This window comes from Alligator sinensis, unplaced genomic scaffold, assembly GCF_000455745.1.
Source record: "Alligator sinensis unplaced genomic scaffold, ASM45574v1 scaffold989_2, whole genome shotgun sequence".
Taxonomy (NCBI): domain Eukaryota; kingdom Metazoa; phylum Chordata; order Crocodylia; family Alligatoridae; genus Alligator; species Alligator sinensis.
In genome coordinates, this window is record NW_005842162.1 from 1,854,552 (window position 1) to 1,877,632 (window position 23,081).

A 23,081-nucleotide genomic window follows, 5' to 3' on the forward strand; every position below is an offset into this window, starting at 1 on the left:
GGCATTTAGATCTCTGTAGTTAGTGCACAGTGTGGCTTGCACTTGGGGCATAATGTGTGTGGGTGGGGCGGGTCATTCATTCACTTTACTATTTTGTATGGTTACTTGAGACAGGTAGTACTGTTAGGAGAAGAAATAAACATTTGAAATCTGCACATTTCCTTTACCCAGATTGGAGGCTATAATGATCATTGGAACTTCATGTTGGAGACTGACTGCTTCATATATGCTTAGGTAAACACAGGGTGCAGGAGGTGGCCAGACCTGAAGGAAGAAGTATCCTATATGATATAAAAAAAGTCATTGAGGTTCAGAGATAGTAGTTATTGGCTATGACCATGCCCAATAATGGGCAGAACAAGCAGATGTTTTAGTACGTAGGTACTGCCCTCAGATCTGGGAGGGTCTGTGTTCAGTTCCCTGCTCTGCCTTGGAATTCCCATGTGACCATGTCCAACAAACATAGTCCAGGTTCTCAGAGACATGTGGGTTCCTGACTCCCAGGTGAACTGATAGGGATTTAGGAGCCTAAATAGGAGTTAGGTATCTGTGCATCTTTGAGCACCTGGGCTTAAATCTTGTTGTGCCTGACTTCATCACCTGTAAAGCAGGGATAAGTAGCATTTCCCTGCTTTTCAGAGTGTTATGAGGGTAACTACGCTGTGAAGTGTTCTGATATTACAGTAACGGTGACAAATACCATAGACCAGTTGTCTTCCCTCACATCTGTTTTTATTTGTGTTGTATTTATTTGTGTTGTATTAACTGGTGCAGTTAGATTTGCAGTTGTTTTTTGGCTGATACAATGTTTTATTTTCAATTGATCTTTTTTTTTTAAGGGGGGATGTAACCACGCTCACTGGAATCGATACAGACTGACTCTGCCTCGTGACTGTAGTTTAGTATCTTGCATTCTTGACCCATGTCATATTGGCCTGGAAATAATGATCACCTTCTTGCCAAACTTCTTATGTGTTAGAAATGTACTACTGTGTGAGCTGTGTATTTAACAGGCTTTGGTAATGTAAAGATACACCCTAACAGCTGGAACACACTACACAAAGAGGAATGCTTTACTGTCTGTCACTAAGCCGGGTGAATGCTTTATTTTAGAAGTATCTGGCCTGCAAAACTGGCTCCAGAGATAACCCCCCATGAAAGAAAATCCTCACACTGCAACTCAGCAGATTTTTCCCTGCCCAATTTAATACTTCACAAAAAAAAGAAAGAAGCAAAGCCAAAGATCTGTGTTTTCTGCGTCAAAAAATAGCAGTTTATCTTCCTGTGTTCTGCTGGTGTTGGTGAGTGTGCTCTTGCACTCTGTAGTATCTTCTAAGCTTTCTTTCTGTAAGGTAAGGAAAGAAGGGTCTTCAAGGACAACACAAGAAGCAGTGTGTTTCTTCTTGGGCCAAATCCTCCTCCCCTCTTGTATGAGCAGACCCACTATAGTTGATGGGAGAGTAGGGCAAGCAGGATTCAGCCTGTGGGAAGGTATTTTGTATTTTAAACATGTAGGGCCCCATTTTACATTCAGTTATACAAGGGTTCCTATGAACACTTCAGTAGGAGGCATGTGTGGTGAAGGACTATAAACTGCATTTGTAGGAACTCCAATCCAAGTCCTGCAGCCATGGAAGTAGCAGGGAGAATATGTACGTTTGCTTTTTATTGGTTGAGCTGTATTGTATTGTTTGATCTTATGTGCATTGCCCTGTGATTGAACTGATCCCAGCATGACCACTACACCATCCTTGGGCTGCTTTATCTCTATGGTACCAGCCACAATGGTTTTACCGCTGCCTGAAGTCTGGGTCACAAACAAGTGAGCCTGATTATGTTTTGCAGAAGAAGAAAATTTAAGAATTGGTGTGGGTCAGCTCATCATGGAGAAGATTAGTTGCAGTCTCATTGACCTTTGGATTTGTTTAACCTTTTTCCATCTTGGTTTTCTGTTGCAGCATGGTACAGAATGGGCAAGCTCTCAGTGCACAATGTGTTTCTGTGCCAATGGGACAGTTCACTGCTCCCCTAAGCTCTGCTTGGTCCCATCTTGTGGCAGCGGGGAACTGGAATATGTCGCGCCAGGAGATTGCTGTCCCAAATGTGTGGGGATTGGTGGTGAGTATGTGAATGGGATGTCACCTTTGAGTATACTTAAAATGACTCAAGGAGTGGTTTGGGTGCTGCTGTGCTGCTCTCCACCATAGTTTAACGATTTGTTGGGAACAATTTTTTCACTCTTAAACTTCAATGAGAGGTCGTTTCTCCTTTCCCCTTCAGTTCTCTGAAGGAGCAACCTAACGAAATACCTCAGCGTCTCAAGATCCTCTGTTCATTCAGCTAATTTTGGCATGTGTTGATGAAGCTGAGGTTTCAGATTCGACCCAAGGCATCTAGATGCCCAATTCCCATTAAAATTAAATGAGAGTTAGGCCGGTGAAATCCCACCCTCAATCTAAAAGGCAAAGCCTCCTGAATACTGGTGGAATTATTGATGTTTTTTATTGCCAATAAATCAGGCCTTTGAGTTTTGAGACACATTATGTCATCTTTAAAACTTGCACAAAAACTGTTCCAGAAACTGAAATTCCCCAGTACCATAAAACTTAGATACGCTTTTGTAGCTGCATACTTAATACACCCGATAGAACCTAGGAACCAAATGCCTGGCTGTAAATGAGGGATTCTCTTATGATGAGCCTGAATTCAGTGGAGTTGAAGCCTTTGGTATTGGAGCTGTATTTTGTCTTTGCTCTGCATGTGACAAGATTGCCTGTTACACAGTGGCATAATTTATGATACCCAAGGAGAACAGGCTCAACTCTTTAGCTAACTTAAAATGTAAAATATCATGTAAAGGAATCATGTAAAATTTAAGTGTCAGCAGTGGTACTTTTCAGGGTACATCTTCCTAGCACAGTCGACACCACCCAAATTGTCTTGTCAGAGAAACCTGACTTCATTTTTTGATGAGATTACAAGTGTGGTTGAAGAGGGTCACCGCACCAATGTGCTACAAAGTGCTTCTGCAAGGTGTCTGGCTTAGTACCATGCAAAAAGTAGTATTTAACTACTTGAATAATTCGCATACTAAGTTAGGGACGGACTGACTGACAGACCTCCAAAAGCAACTGTCAGAAGACTTGTCAATCTTAATAGAAGGGTGAACACTTCAAGTGAGGTTCTGTAGTGATTGGTTCTAGGCCTGATGCTATTCCACATTTTATCAGGGATTTGGAAGTAAATATAAAACCTGTGCTGCTTTAATATTTGCAGCTGAAACAAAGATAGGTCGAGTGATAGATAGCAAAGAGAAGGCGGTTATACAGCACAGTCTGAGTCACTTAGTCTACTGTGGCCATGCTAACAAGCAACAATTTAATAGTTAATGACACTGTGTAGGAACAAAGAATACAAGGCGTACTTGCAACCTAGGGAACACTGCCCTTGGAAGCTGTAATTCTGAAAAGGATTTAAGGATCACAGAGAACAAGCAACTTGACATGAACTAACCAATGTGATGCTGTAGTCAAATTGGCTGGTGCCATCCTTGGATGCATGGATAGGAGTATTTGGTAGGAGAAAGGAAGTGGTTTTATCTCAGTATGTGTCATAGGAGGGACCCGTACCAAAATACTGTGTCCCGTCCTGATGTTTGCAGTTTAAGATGTTGAAATTGGAGAGGCTGCAAAGCAGTACACAATGGAGAAAGTGCTTTGGAGTAAGAGACTATGTTAGTTTAGGTTACCAAAATTAAAATTGAGATGTAACCTCATTATAGTGCATAGTAATTCTGAAATAAAAATACCAGGACTCTTCAAAGTAGTAGCAAAAGGCATAACAGAAATTAATGGCTGGAAACTGAAGCCAGCCAAATTTAAATAAGATATGGAACAAACAGTGGTGGTGATTAACTACTTGAACAAACTGGTGAGAAAAGACATTTTTTAGTGTCTTTAAGTCAGGACCTAGATGGATTTCTGGAAGATGTGCCATTTTCATATCAAATTGTTGAGCTCAGTACTAGAGGAACAGGATGAAATTTGAAGTCTTATGTTATACGGGAAGTTAGACTAGATGATGAATAGTCTCTTTGTAGCTATAGGGACTTACTGGACTGTGCAAAGATGCCTGCTGCCTATGGCTAGTAACCTTATATACAGATGTGAGATCTTGGAATATGTTCTAAGGCCAGATGTGGCAATTTCAAGATGAAGTCTTTTGCCCACAAACATCAGTAAGGACAGGCGTGACCAGACTGTGCTAGAAGTTTATAGGAGCAAGAATTTTACTTTTTTTGTGTTCAGGAAACATCTAATGCATTGCAGATGCCATCAGAAACAAACTAGCAATAAATAAATGTCACGGCTGGCATGTATTTTAGTATTCTAATAAGTATAATTCACCTTCAGGGGGATGGTCCTTCCTTGCTGCAAATGCTTATCGGTGGAGTCATGTATCTATAATTTTTTGTTATATTCCCACAAATTCATAACTCATTGACTGGCGGAAGGAGGAAAACCAGAAGTATTTTGTGTACCAGTGAACACTGCACTGTGCAGCCAGTTGGGGCCTGCAAGAAAAGTCATGCTCTGCTGTTATTGCTGCGTATTTAAGTGATCCGTAGTTCCTAGAACTTGGAAAGGATGGATCTGAGATTAAAGATGTGTGATGGAGGGAGGAGGGGGAGAGAATTAAAGGAAGGCTGAAAATGGAAACACAGAATGTCTTAAATGTCTCTCAGAGTCCTGCTCCTTTGATGGCCAAATGTTCCGGGATGGCGAGGAGTGGCAGCTCAGCCCATGCTCCAAATGTTTCTGCAGGAATGGAGCAACTCAGTGCTTCACAGCAGAATGTCGGCCTGTGGCATGCAGCAGGGTAAGGGCAGTACTGTCAGGTTTCTCTTTTTGTAGGAAGTGGACACTTTTCACAAGAACATGTTGTCAAGAGTTACTACTGGGAGAAAAAGCATTAGGAAAAGGAACTCCTTGAAGATATTTAGAAGTGTTAAAAATAAAACAAGAAAGCCAACCTACCAAATAAAAAGACCCCCTGAACTTTGCCATGTATGTTCTTATGAATCTAATCTTAAAATTATAATATCAACTTGTGAACTGTTCTTTTGCTTTTTTTAATATTGTGAATACTGTAGAGCTGGTCAAGAAATATTTTTGTTCCGAAAAAAAAGTTGATGAAAGCAGAAAAGTTTTAACAGAATATCTGTTTCTTCAGAAGATTTGTTGAAACATTTCAGTTTTCAGCTAAAGTATTTTGGTTGGTAATTTTTTGTTAAGAAGTCCCCAGATGCAATAAAAAAATGGATATTTCTCAAATGAGATGACCATTGTGGCCAAAAAGTCATCTTTTTGTCCAAAAAATGCTTTGAATTAAAAATCTTTAATCAGCTCTAGAATACAACTCACCAAAGGGTGATATGCTGCTCTAATGCTTAGTACCAAAACCTGGAAGCTGGTAACACTTACTTGCTCATGTTCACCCCAGAAGTCATCACCAGGGATCCTGGTTTTCTCTGATTAAAAATTGCAAATTCTCTGATTAAAACCCCAAAATCTGTGATAAACAGTGAAGGCTCCCCCCCCCCCTCCCCCGCCAGTGCTGCTGGTGCCCTGCACTCCACCCCCCCAGTCTCAACAGCCCTCTTGATGCCCCTCACAACAGCCCCCAAGACCCATGGACACAGATATGCAGACACAGACACTGACACCCACCCCAGGTAAGTGTGTGTGGGGGGAAGGGGTGGGGCAGGGCGGGGGAAAGGGAAGATCCTGAGGAGTAGATCAAGAAGGGGGAGAGTGTGCCCCTGTGCCCACTCCCAGGAGCAGGGCCAGGGGGTGAGGGCAGGGGTGCCACTCTGCGGGCCACACGCCAGCTGGCCTGATAGGGAGTTCTCACACAGAGGCCACCACCGCAACTCTGCCACTGCACCCTGTGCTACCATCCCATGGACACCTGCATGGCTTTGTGGGCAAATGGTGCAGGGTGCAGCAGCAGGAGTGCGCTGGCAATCACTGTGTGTGGGCCACATACATGCCGCCCGGCCGGGGTGGTGAAAAGGGGGGCTTGTGTGCAGTGGCCACCACTGCACCACTGCTTATGGCCCATGACTGGCTGCATGGTTCTGCGGTGGTGCAGGGTGGTAGCAGCTGCATGCTGGCTGGTGGGATGGGGGGTGGGGGGCTTTGCGGGCAAGCGTTGCCATTCCGGAGCCATGCCCTCCGTCGGGCAGCAGCAGCAGTGTGGTGGTTGCCGGGCAGCACTCAGCCATCCCCACTACTACCCCACACTGTGCCACTGCTGCCGGCTGCACAGCTCCAGGCACGGCTCCGTAGCGACAGTGGGAGGTTTTGTAGGCAGCGGTCATCACCGCTGGCATGGCCCTACAGTAAGTGGCAGTGGCCGCTGCATGTGAGCCCCTCCACCCCTGCAGCCACAATCCCTTGCTGCCACTGCAGAGCTGGCCATGGAGCTGTGCAGCCGGCTGCATGCAGGCCCCCTCCTCCCCTGGGCAGGCGGCTGGGTGACGTGTGTGGCCCGCACGTGGCGGAGACCCCATACTGGGCCCCGCATCGCTTGCTCACAAAGCCCCTGACAGAGAGGCACCCCTGCCCTCGCCCCCTGGCCCTGCTGCCAGCTGTGGTGTGTTGCCTGGGGCCGGCAGCACCCCCAATCCCTCAGCTCCCAACCATCTTCCCCAGCGCTGCCCCACTTACCTCTAGGCTCCAAGGGCAAAGGGCGAGTCTGAGTCGGAGCCCAGCCTTGGCTGCCTCAGAGGCTCAGGCCCTGCCCTCTCCCTCCCCCTCTGGGCAGGGCTGGGGGTTTCCTGCCCTTTCTGCAATCGGCTCTTGCAGGCTGGAGCTGTGCCAGTCTGCAAGAGCTCTTTGCAAAAGCGGAGAATCTGCGGATTTCTCTGCTAAAAAAGGAAATCCGCATCTTCTCCAATAAAAACAGGGAATCCGTGGTTTTCTCCGTTTTTCTGTGGGAAACGGAAAACCCGGATCCCTGATTATCACCTAAATTACAAAATGAAAGTGCTTTTGGCTCCCAGCTTTTTGCTTAAAATGTTAATTTGTCATTCCCTCAAATCTACACATTCCAAAAGCAAATTAACATTGTTAATTAACTTATCAATATCTGGATAATATAAAAAATCTAGAGCATACTTAGTGTGACTTCCACACTATACAGTGCTTTAATGAATTGTGTTCTTTGTTAGTTAATAAACAAGAAGTGCTAAGAGAGTGGAGTAGATCAGTGATACCCCCCAGAGGTTTGTGGGGGTCAGTCTGACATCTGGATTCTGCTTGGGGTTGGTTGTGGGATGTGATCCAGCACACCAGACCAATCTTGCACACCTGGATCTGTTCACTCCCAGGTGTGATCTGACATTCAGGGCCATACTATCTGCCAGGCTCCCCTGAGTCTGTATATTTGACAGCAGTTGAGCTCTGTGGGCAGGATCTGGCCTGCAGGCTAAGCACCTCTGCAATAGATAATGGTGGATTTCTTTTTATTGGTTTCCTTAGGTCACATTTCCCAGGATTCCCAAGCTTGTTTGAAACAATATGACCTTAAATTGCAACAAGAGAGATTTAAGTTAGACAGGAGGGAGAATTTTCTAACTCAAGCTGGTAAAGCAGGGGAACAGATCATGTACGGAGGCTGTGGAATCTCTGCCACTGAATGTTTTTAAGTGCAAGGTTAGACGGACATTTTTCTAGAATGGTTTAGACAAGAATGATCCTGCCTTGAGAAGGGATTTGGACTAGGTAACCTCCCAAGGCTCCTTCCAACCCTATTTTTCTGTGATTCTGCATTGCTGACTCCTTTGCAAAATCAGCTCCTTGGGAGTTCCCATTGTTCTGCTCTACTCTAGGTCTCAGGGTACTATAGTTATCTTGATTTTTGACCACCTAGCACATTCCAGTCATCAACCCAGAAATCCAGCTCCTGTGATGGGTGAGATGTGGTTAGGCAGGTTGCCACGATAGCATTGCAGAAAGCAAAAACCCTATTACAAACCCTTTCTTCTTTTAATGCTCACCCACCTATGTACTAGGGGGCCAGGTGTTCATATAATTAACATTGGCCTTTGAAAAAAAGCCCACCTGTTTTTCTGCATACTAAGCACTTGCTGTTTTGTGCTGAGATGTGTAATTAATATTTGGAGATTAAGTGCTGTGCATTAAAGCAAATTTATGCAAGATTTGGATCCCCCCCCAATGTACACACATTATTTATTGATCAATTACAGTAATGTTTAGTCAGCTAATCATTAAACCTTAATTTGGAAAAACTGGAATGAGTACACTGTTGCCATGACATGTCTAGAATAATCAGCTAAAAGCATCCAAGTTAATACAGCAAAAATCCCTCTTAGCTAATTCCAAAAATGTTCCGTAGATTTCCTAACAAGATGCTGTAATGGAAAAGGCCTTAGTAGCAACTGCAACAATCGTGTACCACTCCTCTTGTTCTGATCTTCTCTGCACTGTTTGCAGTTATACGTGTACCACTGCTTCTAGGTCCCATTTCCCACCAGAACATACAAATGAAAAACTTCTCCCAGATGCTAATTCTGGCAAAATGGCAATCGATAGAAAGCAGTCATTTTGCCATCCTTCAGATCCTGCCTCTGGCCTGTTATCTGCCTCAAGGAAGGGAATCAGTCATTTTGTCAGTTTTTTCTGTTTCTTCAAAGAGCTTGTAGGACCAGATTCTGCTACCCAGTCTCTAGTGACGGTGAAACCTTAATATATGTGTTTTCTCTGTCTAATCCATGAGGACTGTCCATGAGGTATGGTAGTAGTGTGTGTAATTAAAGAAATAGAACGGGGTTGTTAGTTCTTAGCCCTCCATGCTCTTTGACTGAGCCAGAAGTGAGGAAGAATCATGCACTCTCCCTGATAGCACAGGATCCTGTAACTCTGCAAGGGAAAGCTCCCCAGGTCTGCCTGGTGGGAGAACCCAGGGAGTCCTCACGGCTCACATTGCATGGGCTCCCCACAACCCCTGCCGTGGGGGGAAACAGTGTAACCCTATGCCTTATTGCCCTTTGTCACTCAGAGGTTGGACAGCCCTGATCTGAACCATGTACTTCTCTCTTTTCTTGGGTTTCTAAGTCCCTGGCTATCTAAAGAAACCCAAAATCTGCTATTTTGAAGGATAACTTTGTGCCAAGTCCACTACTTGGATGGTAAAGTATAAAGAAGACCCCACATTTCTTACTGTAATTCAGGGCTGAGTGGCTGCTGGTTAGCATGGAAGTTAAAGGCATGGGCTACTAGGCCACAGCTTTAATTTTCAAACTGTTATTTTTTTTGTCTCAACTCATCTTTAGGATGAAGTTATGATTGTAACTCCTGGAAAATGTTGTCCAGAATGTGTTCCAAAGCCCTGCTCTGTATCTGGAGAAGCATACAAGGTAACCTTTGATGAACCACACCAAAATCCAACCTGACCTAGGTACTGACTTTTCCCCATTTTCCTCTCCCTCACATCTGACTTCCAGCCGGCATGACTAACTTGATGCAACAGCTGCCTTTTCTCTCTGGGAAGGTAAAGGAGTTGAAAGGGATTAAAAATAGGAAAGGAATCTGCTGGCAAGCAGTGACCAGGTTCACAGGGTGAAGTAGATAAGCAGATAAGGTGTTTACTATGTATTCGTCTTTTTAAAGGGGAAAAGCAGAAATGATTGATGAATCTTACTGTAGTCATATCATTCTTTGTATCACTTGGAATGCATTTAATATATTTAGTGATGTATACAAAGGAAGGTTTATTATGAATAAATATTTGTTCATAGTAGTAGTTAAGTTCTTGTGAAGATTAGTGACTATTTCCTAACAGTTTGAGAAATACACACTGTGGGATCTACCTAGTCTTCTCTTTTTTCTTTATATTTGCTTATCATGGGATATACCTTATTTCTTTAAAAAGTACTGTGCTTGGATATGGGCACACATATGCAACCCAGTGTGCCCAATGAAAAATATACACTTTAGAACCTGATTTGGATATCAGTGGTTGTTATTATTCACATAAGTATGGATCTTCTCTTTGGACAGCATGGTCAGCAATGGAAGAAAAATCCCTGCACTACCTGTATATGTCATAGAGGGGAAGCCAGATGTGTAAGACAGGCCTGTGCCTCACTCACCTGTGAGAAGGTAAGTCAGATATACAGATCAGGCTATATGTATCACTCATCTTGTACTTAATGATGGCTCAGGGGACAGAACTCAGTAAATATTTGTGTTTTTTAGGATCAGAACAAAGTGCAGCGTCCAGGGAAGTGTTGTGAGGAGTGTGTGTCTTCCAAAGGCATCTGCTTATCTGAAGGCATCATCAGGTACCACAATGAGATGTGGAATGGCACTCGCTGTGAGTTCTGCATGTGTGATGGAGGGCAAGTCACTTGCCAGAACGCAGAGTGTGCCAAAGTGGAGTGTGCCTGGGTAAGAAAGGATTTCTTCTTTTAAAACATACAGATCAAATCCTATTTTTTTCCTTAATTGACTGACTTTTCTTGAGACAGTTTAAGAATCTGGTCATGGTAGATCCTTCAATTCCTGTTTTACCCTTCTGCCTTAAAAGCACTGAACAGAAGACAGAGAGAGGAAATGGACTTCAGATTTTACATTGGATAGAAAACTGGCTGGATTGTAGGGATCAAAGGGTAGTAATCAATGGCTCAATGTCTAGGTGGCAGCTGGTATCAAGTAGAATGCCCCAGGGGTCAGTCTTGGGGCCAGTTTTGTTCAATATCTTTATCAAAGTCCTGAAAGATGGGATAGAGTGCACCTTCAGCAAGTGTGTAGATGACACCAGGTTGTGGGGAGCAGTATATATGCTGGAGGGTAGAGCTAGGATTCAGAGACACCTGTACAAATTGGAAGATTGGACCAAAAGAAATCTCATGAAATTCCATAAGAACAAGTGCGAAGTCCTGCACTTAGGACAGAACAATCCCATGCACCAGTACAGGCTGTGGGCTGACTGGCTAAACCGTAGCTGTGCAGAAAAGGACTTGGGCATTACAGTGGACAATAAGCCGAATATGAGTCAACAGTGTGTCCTTGTTGCAAAGAAGGCTAACAGCATACTGGACTGCATTAGTAGGGCTGTTGCCAGCACATTGATGGAAGTGATTATTCTCTTCTATTTAGCAGTGGTGAGGCCACATCCTGAATATTGTGTCCAGTTTTGGGCCCCCACTACAGAAAGGATGTGGACAAATTGGAGAGAGTCCAACAGAAGGCAGTGAAAATGGTTAGAGGTCTGGGGCACATGACTTATGTGAAGAGGCTGAGGCTGAGAGAACTGGGCTTATTTAGTTTGGAGGAGAGACAACTGTGGGGCTGGGGGAGGAGTTTTCAACTACCCGAAGGTTGATTCCAAAGAGGACGGCGGAGCTAGACTGTTCTCAGTGGTGGCAGATGACAGAACAAGGAGCAATAGTCTCAAGTTGCAGCCAGGGAAGTTTAGGTTAGATGTTAGGAAAAACTTTCTCCCTGGGAGGGTAGTAAAGCATTGGAACAGGTTGCCCAGAGAGGTTGTGGAATCTCTATCATTGGAAGTTTTTAAGACCAGACTAGGCAGAGCCCTGGCTGGGTTGATATAGGTGGGGATGGTCCTGCTTTGAGTAGGCAGTTGGACTAGATGACCTCCTGAGGTCCCTTCCAACCCTAATTTTCTATGATTTGGCGATGGACAAGGCAGGCAATTTGGCTGTTTTGCTTTGTGATATAGGATGCTAAGGTGAATCACTGTTTGTCTCTAACCACTGGCCCTTTCTGCTTTGTAACTAAAGCTCAAGCACATGTCTGAGTTCAACAGCTGTCATTGGTTTCAATGACAACAGGCCCCCCCTCCACAAGAGCTGACTTGGCGTGGACAGAGTGGATCAGATACAGCCTGATCCACTCTGTCCAGCCTGATCCAGTTGTTCTTCACAACTACAAGTAGTTGTGAAGAACTACTTCTATGTATGCATAGAAGCTGTAGCAGTTGTTCCCTTGACCTTTGCTAAAAGTACAAAACAAAGTACTGGCAAAGTTATTAGCTGCTAGATGTTCTGACCTGCCACCTTTCCTCATACAATGATGAGACAGGGTTCATGAGAAGACTTATGGGAAATGACACTAGCAAAAGCATTGCTTCTTCCATCAAGAGAAGATGACTAACTATATTAAAGTTACACTATAAACCAGAGAGGTCAGACTCATGTGGGGCCTCGAGCTCGATCTGGACCTTAGGGCTTCTAATGTGCTGGACCCAGCCTGGGGTACAGAGGTAACTACTATGGCTACTGTGGTGATAACAGTGGCAGGTCCAGCAGGATCAAGGGATCTGGATGTGATGGTGGGAGGGGTGGCAGTAGGTCCAGATGTGGCAATGGTGGGTCCTGACACAATGAGGGGTTCAGAGATGGATCCACTGGCCATGGGAGGGGTCCAGGAGCAGTGGTGGTGAGCCAAGCTCACTATTGATGGCTATGGCCAGTGTGTCCAAAGGGCCCTGAAATTTGGTGCAGGCCACAACTTTCAGTGGCCTGCTAATAGGCCAATGGATCAGACGGAGAGACTCTGAGAATCAGATGTTTGATACCCCTGCTATAAATGGATGCAGAAGAGGCAGTAGATAGGGTTGAATAGCATATCTATTTGCTCTCTTTAAAAATACTTTTAGGTTAACTTGCCTTAGCTGGACAAGACTTCTGGGTCGTTTGTCAATAATGTTTGTATTAACTCAGATCAGTTTCATTCCGACTGGCCTTACAGAGCCAGTGAGAAGCAGGGAAGTATATCTCTTGGCATATTTCTGTGTCTCAGTGCTTTTCAAGTGTACTTTTGGGATGGTGGAGCTTTTATACTACACCTTGCTCAGGGCTGCTCCTGAAGTCAGGTTATAGCCCAAAGCCTTCTTCTGTCTGGATAAAGAGTTTATTGGATTAAGCCTAATTTAATGGATGAATCAGAAAGTCAGGATCTGCTGTAGTGCCAGTACTTTTGCATTTCAAAATAAACAGTGATTGTATATCTAAGAATAAAGGTATGTGCTAACTCATGTAATACTATCTATTTAAATATTGACGCTACTTTGAATTCCACTACCCTTTTTGTAAATTCTCTTTGATACTACAAAGATAAATATAAGACCCGGACACTTCCAGTTAATAGAAAAGTTGCCAAAGAACATCTAACTTCTCTTCAAATGCTTAAATACGAAATATTTTGAATTTTGCTATATGGTAAGTAACTCTTTTCCTATAAAAACGTAAGAAGATCAGAGGGTAAATGGAGAATAAGTCACCTGGACTCTTTTACTGAGCTTTTCACATGTACATGTCTATAAAATGGGTCATTTAGGGTAATGATGGCTCAAGAGAGAAAATGTTTTAGCAGATCCATTTGGTTCATTACAAACATTCTTGGATCTTGAATACTCACTAGTATGCTTGAGAAAGAAGCCAGTATTAAGAACCACTCGGAGTATGTTGCATTGTAGCTGAAAACAAATTTACCACTTTCAGGGTTCAACCCAATATGAGGCAGTCCAAAGTTTCCAGTTGCTTTACAGAAATATAATAAATGTGCTGATTCATAAGCAAATATATAAAGTAGCAGATTTAATTTGCACTGACAAAGTAGATTCCTTCCTTTTCTGTTGGAGATAATGTGTCCTGTTTAGGAACAGATCCTGCATAATATGGGGTGCACTTAATTCTTGTTGAATTCCATGGAATTCAGTGGGACTTAAGGGCACACAGAACATCACAAAAGTGAGGTCCATGGTCAGTGTTTTCAAGCCTTTGTGCTCCAAGTTAGGCATCTAAAACTCTGGTTGGGGTTCTAAATAAGTGGTGTGATTTCAGGATGCCCTGTGCTACCATTAAATCAGTAACATACAACAATCCAAAGGAATGGGGGGAAAATTCCCCTTATATTGGACAAGAATTATGGTCCTAAAATATAGAAAGTAAAAAATCTTTGCCTAAAGACTTGCATCCCACATGACATCTTCAAAAGGTGAAGCAGCTTTATCAGGTCTGTGGCAGCCTTATGCCATCTCCACAGCACAGGATCTGCTTTGATTTATTTAAATGAAATATTTAATCTTTAAGCAGAGAGGTTCACACTTTTGCCTCTACCTCTCCAGGGTTCAGCTCTGCCAACAAAATTAGTAATTTTTAGACACCTACCTCAATAAATCATAGCTACAGTAAAGCTGGGAGACTCTAGGATTCAGACCTTCATGAGTGGGCTATTAATCTTCCAGTCACACAACCCTGTGTAAAGTATAATGAGGCCACACAAATCCTAGGCAGCTAGATGTAGCATATCAGCATTACATGGCTGGAACTAGGGCTCAGTTTTTAAACTCTTTCAAGCAAACCTTTCCAGGAACGGCTGAGTGAATCTGTCAGTGATGATTTTGTGCTAATTTTAGAACAAGAGTTCTCAGCAGATCAGCTGTGAGTCTCCCCGGGAAGTTGCCTAGCATTCTGGGAAAGCATGGTTGCTGAAGTCAATTTGTTCAATCAAAAGCGCTTTAATTTTCAGAAGCATCTCATAATTCTTAACATTAGTTCCCACCTTCCCTCCCATGAAGTACTATAGAGACAGCATTCAAGGACCTTTCTGAAAAGGACAGGTTATGGGTGGCTGAAGATAAGACTGAGCCCTACCTAAAAATGTCTGATACTGTATTTTGATAATATCCCACTTTGGAATCTGTCTCTAAACTGTCTAATCAATCCCAGGAGTATCTCATTACATCAGAGGGATGAATGGGCTGTTTACTAAAATGCACCCAGTGCTCTTCCAGAATGGCCCTGATATTAGGAAAAAAAGGAGGAAATTAAATTAAGTCCTTGTGTTGCACTGCATTTCTCTTTTCCTGGCAGGCTACACTAATTACTTTTGTGCACCAGAAATATCAGAGAGATCTGAAGTAGTGCATATGTATACCTGAATGTGTGCAAAGGCATTTTCTTCCTCAGTTTGCCCTTCCCACCCTTCACCTCCTTCCAGCATTCTTTATGTTGACTGTAATAAGTAACTCCTCATTACAAATGACCTACCTATTTTGCAGGGTGCCTCTCACTTCTGAGCCTTGGAAGAACCCAGCTTCAGTTTTGGCACACCAGGGTGGACTTGTGAATCTAAAGACAGTTAATGTAATCTTAGGAATTCACCAGGATTATCTTTGCTTCACTCCATATGTAGGAAACCTCACTGGCTGGCCGCTGCTTTTTACAATCACTCATATGCAGAGCAACTTCCTCATAATTGGAGGTCAGTTAGGCCAGTGATTCTCAGCCAGGGTGCCATGACACCCTGTGTTGCAGTCAAAGCAGGATTCAAACCTAATGCAGTTAAGGATTGATACAACACCTCATTCAGTTAATAGCAATACCGCACACAAGCTATTAAAATTAAATGACAGCAAGAGACTCTTTTCCTACATTCAGTACGTGAGCTATTTTAAAAGTCCTAGTCTGTACTAACTGCAAGAGAATTTTTCACTGATGCAGGCAGAAAGCGGTTTTCAGTCTTGTCAGCCTACACTGAGTGTGGATCTGTTGCTCAGGAGGTGAATGGCTGGGTGCAGAATGATTTCTCTGTCTCTCTTGGAGTGCACATACTTTGCTGGCAACTCTGTTTTGTACTTATACTGTTTAATTGTACATCTTCAAAGCATTCCTTCTTGCTAGTTGGTCAATTAAAGTCCAAACAAAGCAGGTAGGATGGGACCATCACATTACCACTGCTAACTGCGAGGATCCTGTTTCTAGATGTCCAGATGTGAAACTTGTTTTTGCAAGCTTTTGATCAGTCCGGAGGTTACACTTTAATCAAGCAGGATGGGTTTTGATTGACTGAAGATGGATCTTGATTGACTGAATGGGGTACCTTGGGGCATTGATGACAGGACACTGTACTTTAGATAATAGTTTTAACAATGGGTTAGAATTTACAATAGTCTGCATGGTGATGGTCTGTGGAAACATTTGCAAAACTTCAGACAGACACTGAATGCCTGGTTTGAGAAATATGCCTTAATTAAGAGGGGGGAAATGTCAAGCAGGATACAGTCACGTAGGAGTATGCAGATATTTATGAATGGTTTAGCATAATAAAACATTGGGTACCTTTGCAACTAGCACAGAAGATGAAACCAATTGGGATTGCTCTATTTTGCATGGTTCCAGTCACGATATTGCATTCTTGTGCAAGATGCACTGTTATTTTAATTTGGTCATTTAAATTTCATGTGTAGGCCTGGCCAAGCTTTCGCAGTCATTACCTTGAGGTGCTTTGAGAGCTTCTCAAGGGTGCCATGAGGTGCCACTCAGTGTTAGTTAGCCATGGTAGGTGTGCAAACATGATTCGCAAGATAAACCCAGAAATTTCAAATAGGAGTCCATAGTGTTAAAACCATTCTGACCTGCTGTGGTCTTTCTGAGTTCTTTTCAACAGAATTGCTCTATTCTTTTTCTTTAGTCACGAAATAAGTGAAAACTAGGAGCTGGCATTTTCTGAGGGGTGCCTCGAATCTAAAAAGGCGGAGAATCACTAAGCTAGCCCAAGACTGAGCAATGTGGAAACATCCTTTCATCGCACCAGTTTTTCCCCAAACTAGCTAAATAAGCTGTGAAATCATACCTGTTATTCTTTTGGTACAGGTCTGTGCATGGCCACTCCTCCTTTAGAATAAAAGTGTTTGTTCTGATTTGTTTTCATACATCTACAGCTATCTGAAGGTCTATTTCTATGACCTTAATAGCACAAAGGAATCTTAATGCAAATTTGGGGCCAGGAAGGAATTTTACCCCATGGTCAGATTGGTGTAGGCTGTGGGGATTTTTGCTTTCCTCTGTAACAGGGGGCATAGTCCTTTCCTTGGGATCTTTTGAACATATATTAACAACGTTTTACAGAACGTTGGCTGCTGTGGTCCCCTACTTTGCCTGTGGCAGGTTTGGGTGTTATGACTTTTATTGTGTCAGGGTTGATTGTAGATTTGCTAATAGGTTAGACAGTGGATTTGTATAGGATAGTTTGGATGAACCTGCCTCAGGTAGAGGGTTGGACTAAACCAACCTTTTAAGTAGCAAGTATCCTCTAACTTCTGAAAATGTTAATAAGTACCCCAACACTCAATTTTCCAGGGGATTTTATATTTACAGACTAATGTGTGCCATATTTTGGAAGAATGGCTGTGTATATAAGGCCGTGATATGACAGATGTCTGATCTGGTGTGGGCAGGGTTGCCACCTTTTACACCAGCGGTGCACAACTCAAGTATGTACCTAGGCTAGAGGTGATGTTGGCCAAAGCTAGGAGGGCTGAACCAACTAGGTGTTGGCCAAAGCTAGGAGGGCTTTGTACGGCATGCCAAATTATTACTGGGGAATTTAAATTTTTTGCCATAATTTTGAGAGGAGGAAGGGGCAATAGAGAGAGAGAGGAAAAGAGGGCAAGAGGGAGAGAGAGAGAGTGTTGTGGTACCTGCATACCTGCTGCCTGTGTCTTGAGTACTCCCAGGGGTACGTGTACCATAGGTTAAGAAACTAAGGACTATATGACCTCTTGAGATCCTTTTCAGCCCTTACTTCTCTATGATTCTATGAAATATAAATGTCACCTAGAAAACCAACGCAAAGCCGGGAATTGAATTTAGCTCCCTTGAGTCTATAATTTGAGCTCTTTAAACACAAGACTACCTTTCTTCTCCCATAAGTGTTTCACCTCCATTCATACACGATAGACTACGAACAAACAAATGCCCTGTTTCTATGTCTTACAGCTAAGTACTTGTTCTCTGATACACTGGTATAACTTTAGTAAGTTCTCTGGATTTACACAGATGTAAGCAAGTGCTGAATTTTTATCTTAGTTAAAAACCCTATATATTTTAAGCTCTCCCATGAGGATCTTAAAACTTTTATCTTTTTCTTCAAGAAAAAAAAATAAAACAAAGAACATGATAAAAGAAGCCAGGGACAAAGCACTGGTCTTTTTGGTGAAGTTCCTGACCTTTTCTGAGCTTTGTTCAACAACCACAATGTTAGTTAAACACATTTTTTGGAATGTACAAACAGAGATGAAGTAGGATGTAGGGAAGATAAGGGTGAAATTAGATATGGAAGATTGCATTCCAGTGCAGTAAGCTCTCTTGTCTCTGCATTCCATGGTGTTTTTAGGTAATGCTAATTCTATCTGTATTATTCCAACCTTTCTCCACAGGGTGAAGAATTAATTCATTTAGAGGGAAAGTGCTGTCCTGAATGTGTTTCAAGTGATAGTTACTGTGTTTACAAAGAACATACCAAAGATGTAAGTAGCCCAGTAATTTGGAATATGCAGTGTAGGGTGGTAAGCCTGTGAAGATTTGGAGAATGGGCTGTCCCCTACAGGTCTAGCAAGAACATTCTTTGCTGAGACTTACAAAGGAAAACTCCATTAATGTTATTTATCCTTTTTACATTGTATAATATCTGCTTATTTTTACTTTTCTGCACTGTGTATATCTACCAAAGATTTTTTTATTACATTTATTAAATTTGCTTGCTTTCTCCTATCATGCCTCCTTATTGTTTAATGTACATACCCCTAAGTTTTCAGTGCATTCCCTCAGCTTTAAGATGTCTAACCTTCATTATACTCCTTTGCGACCTGCATAGTTAAAGCTTACTTTTTGAATGCATAACTTATTGAGCACTTTTTCTGCAATAAGACTCCATTGTTTATGTATATTTTCAAGGATTTTTCCTAAAATTGACTCTTACTTTTTTTTGGTTGATGTGCAATAGCAGATGATTCTGACAAATGAGTAATGCTGCTTACTACTACATAAGTAGAGATGAAAAGCTCTAACAGATGTGGGCAGTGGAAAATTATTTTTTTTTTCTAAACAGCAACTTATCTATTTCCTTCTTAGATTTTTTTCTCTGATACAAGTGAGGGAAAACATATCAAGGTGAGTATATTGCATATTGTGTTGGATCCACTGGCTTTTTTTACTAGAGAAATCCCCACAAAGGATCTCTGGTCATCTAAGCGTCACTCTTTGCCTGGTTCATGCATGTACCATCCACCTATTCTGGGGCTCAGCAGAGTCTCATGTGCTAAATGAAGAAATGGTTCTCTTTAGTGGTCTCAAATGTACAGGTCCCCCCAGACAAGGTAGGGAACAGGTGCAAAATGGTCCTGTTTCCCTCTTCACTGGCTAGTGAAACTAGCTGGATATAGAGAAAAGAGCATATATTGTACCTGTCCTCAGGATAGCCTTTTCTGAAAGAAGATTGTAACCTTTTGATCTGTCTGTTTTTCCCATGGCAAAAGATTAACAGTGACTCTAGACACTGTCGTGTGACTGTTTTTATTTAAAATTATTGTTAATGAACTGCAGAATGGGTCAGTGAGGTGGTAATCTTTTGAGATTATGTGAAATTCTGTCATTAATCCAGACCTACAGAAAATTGGGGTAATAAAGTTAAGCAAAAGGGCAGATGGAATTCATTCCTAACAAAGAGTGATGCACATTGGAAGGGATGTTGGAAACTGTAAGATACGTTAGTGAGGTCTAAATTAACTCTAACTACTTGGGAAAGACCAGAGAAAGCAAACAGGTGTTCCTACTATTTATTCTTGTTCATGATGTGAGAACAAGGAGGCATGCAATAAAACTGAAAGGCAGTGCACTTAGAACTGACAAAAGAAACCAATTCCACAATACAGAGCAATACAAAGCTCTGTATAATTGAGAGCAAGATCACAGAAAGTTTAAAAATGGCTCATCTATTTACATGTGTAATGAGAATGTCTAACGTTACATTGGATACAATAAAAAATTCTATGGCAAGCAAAGCACCATGAACCCACACCTAACTGGCAATGATTAGACAAAATAACTTTCCCAGTCTGTAGGAAAATAAAGATACCTTTCTCTCTGAAGTATCTGCTACTGGCTGTTCTTGGGGACAGGATTTTGGCCAAGATGGGAGTGCTGATATGGGCTGGTACAGCAATATTCCTTCTGTTTTGTAAGATTAGGGCTGATGATCATTACCCCTGTATTAGATTCACTGGTTTATTTTGGGATTGTTGTAAATCAAAAAATGATCTATCTTATGCAAAGGTGATATGATGCCTAGTCTTAGGCTAGCTACCAAACCCACTGTGTCTTATAACATGCAACGTGGTGGGGATTCAGTCTTGTTGCAGAACTCCACATCTCTGCAGTGAGAACAGAGCAGTAACACAGACATTCAATGTTGTCTTGTGCAGAATGGAGAGAAATGGAAAGAAGGCCTGTGCAAAGAATGTGAATGCCGGGACACCCAGGTGATCTGCTATCGCCGCTCTTGTCTGCTTTGCCCACTGGGCAGCCTGGCAGTGGAGGTAAAGGGAGACTGCTGCCCACAATGCAAATCAGGTATTTGTTTGAAGCAGTTTCTGCTGTTATTTGCATTTCTCTGCAAGGATTCTTCTAGATTCTCCCACTTGTCCTTGAACAGGGTATTAACTTCTATAACCCTGACCTACAGAACTAAAGATAGGAAATGAAGTTAACTTTTTTGTCAACACTTTTGAGTGATAAGCTGGTATGGGAGGGACCTGAAGGGGGAGAACAAGCTTATAGCTGTGACTAGATTATCCAGCCATTACCCACATTGGCTATCCCAGTAGTTTGGATAGGAGTGGTTATGTGGGTGCTTGTTAGTGTTAGTAACAGATGTACAGTCCAGTCCTTGCATTCCCCACTCTCCTCAATTTTATCAACTTTCTTGTGACACCTGTCTCAATTTTTAACTTCTCTGCTTCTGTTCTGTTCATGGTTTGGTAATTACTCCCCTCCCTACCTGTATAATTAAATTAACATTTCAGGTTAGGTTTAAGACTTGAGCCAAAGGCTCCCACTTCTTCACTTGGTTTGGATTAAACCCTTAGTAGCTTTCTTTTGACAGACAGTAAAATATCAGTAATTGTGGGGAGGGGAGGGATGTTCTTGAAATGTTTTTTTGTGTTCCTTTTTTAATATAAGGAATCGTGTAACAAAGAAAAGTGTTGCTTCTTAAGCTCTGATGATGTTTTTGACGTTTATAGGCTCATGATTAATTTCCTTTAAAAAAAAGGGAACCTCCTTGTTCTGAAATGCCCATGCCAAGTTCACCTCAGGCTGAATTAGTGCCCGTTAATAATTATCTGGAAATGTTAGAGTGGCTTTCGCTATAGGGTAATTTTGCATATAAATTAATTTTTCCACAGGGTGTTGACATTTCACTTCATTTAAATTTCATAGTTGATAGGTTTTATCTGTGGATTCCTAATTTTTTATACTGGCAGCTGTTCCTGTTGCACTCGACTTTCTTTGGTTTATCAGGGCACTTTGGTTAATAGTTTATCAGAGGACAAAGAAAATGCGTTCACAGTTTTATATTCTGTGATTGCAGAAGCAGCTCAGTTGGCTTCTCAGATCAAACATTTTAAAGTTCATTATTTATTACGCACCCCAAAACAAACAAAAATCCAAAAGTGAAGGAAATCCTTTTTCAGACAGTTCACACAAGCTTTGATACATCTCATAGACCTGAAGAGATGTATCTTTGGAACACAAGTAGAGAGGAAATGGTTTTGATATTGTGTAACTATGCCCAAATCACTTAGGATCACTTAGCAACTTTTGAGTATTTTAATCTAAGTCCCATTAACTTCTTAGTAACTTCATCACTAGCAGAGTAAGATATGGTGGTACAGCATGCAACTCATATGCTATTTTGGGAAAAAGAGGCTTGACCCTTTGGCAGACGAACCAAATTATGGCTCTAGATCTGATTCTTGTGCACGTGCCATTTCCAACCTTCTTGTACCAAGCCATGCGCTGTTGACAGATTCTTTCTTGTCTTTTATTTCTCATGGCAGTGCAGTGCCACCCAGACTGTTTGGTATGCTCTCAGTCCTTTGACCACTGTGACGTCTGCCGGGATGCAACAAAGCAACTGCAGAATGGACGTTGTGTGGAGAACTGTGAATCTGGATTCTACAAGGATGCTGGAGTTTGCTTAGGTATAGCTAAGCAAATGGGACCAGCTAAGTGGATTTTCTGCAGTGTCCACAGGTCTTTAGTTGGCAGGTTTTTCAGGGACTTGTTCTTCAGATTCCCCTTCAGTCACATATGTTTAGAAGTTGAAAATCTTCCTCCTTATCTCATATTTACATGAAACCAGGGGATCAGGTTACATTTGATAAGTGTAGCCTCCCAGGCTCTAATTTGACCCTTAAATCCTATGGACTTCAATGGATCTTTAAATTAAGCACATTGAAAAAAATCAGTTTGCAGAATATTTCAAGTAAAGGACATCTTTCACCACCTACTTCTATGAATGGGCATGCTTCCTTGAACATAGCCTTCCAGCAGGACATATACATGGCTGGATATAGGATTTTGAAAAGGGAGGTGCAGATGGTGTGGCACATCACATAAAATACAGCACACATTTTTCTCTAGTTAAAATAAAACTAGAAGCTTAACTAATATGCTAGGGAGCTAGCAATATATCATTGAGTTTAAGATCAAATAAAAAAATTCAACTATTGCAATGTGCACTAATTTGCTAGATTATATAACTTCCCTGCCTGCTGCAGTGGCCTGGACCTGATGATCTTCCAAGGTCCCTTACAGCCTTACAATTCATAGATTCATAGGCATTAGGGCTGGAAGGGACCTCATGAGATCATTGGGTCCAGCCCCCTGCCCAAGGTGCAGGAAGTCAGCTGGGGTCAGATCACCCCAGCAAGATAAGCATCCAAGCATTTCTTAATGGTATCCAGAGTAGATGCTTGCTTCTGGGGGGAGTCTATCCCAGACTCTGGAGATTCTGATGGTAAAGAAGTTTGTCTTTATGTCTAGTCTAAAATGGTCTTTCAGCAGTTTATGACCATTAGACCTTGTCTTCCCTTGGGGTGCCCTGGTGAACAGATGTTTTCCCAGTTTCTGATGCACACCCCTTGGCTTCCACCAAGTCACTGACCCTGTGCCCTGAGCAGGAAAG

The 23,081-nt window shown here is 42.3% G+C and overlaps 1 protein-coding gene across 18 annotated transcripts in view; it reads left to right on the forward strand.

Moving 5' to 3' along the window:
- The window catches only part of FRAS1 (Fraser extracellular matrix complex subunit 1), a 418,617-nt gene that overhangs the window by 213,313 nt on the left and 182,223 nt on the right, over positions 1–23,081 (forward strand). For 17 of the 18 annotated variants that reach the window (XR_003094532.1, XM_025206555.1, XM_025206564.1 and 14 more), the window contains 9 exons: positions 1,959–2,118; positions 4,745–4,878; positions 9,359–9,442; positions 10,086–10,187; positions 10,284–10,475; positions 18,274–18,363; positions 18,968–19,006; positions 20,317–20,464; positions 21,952–22,095. Coding sequence is in view for 17 of the 18 variants with exons in the window: in XM_025206555.1 (XP_025062340.1) it covers positions 1,959–2,118; positions 4,745–4,878; positions 9,359–9,442; positions 10,086–10,187; positions 10,284–10,475; positions 18,274–18,363; positions 18,968–19,006; positions 20,317–20,464; positions 21,952–22,095 (1,093 nt within the window). In the remaining variant the exon portion in view is untranslated. The remainder of the gene's footprint in view (positions 1–1,958; positions 2,119–4,744; positions 4,879–9,358; positions 9,443–10,085; positions 10,188–10,283; positions 10,476–18,273; positions 18,364–18,967; positions 19,007–20,316; positions 20,465–21,951; positions 22,096–23,081) is intronic. The other variant, XM_025206561.1, reaches the window with a different exon arrangement.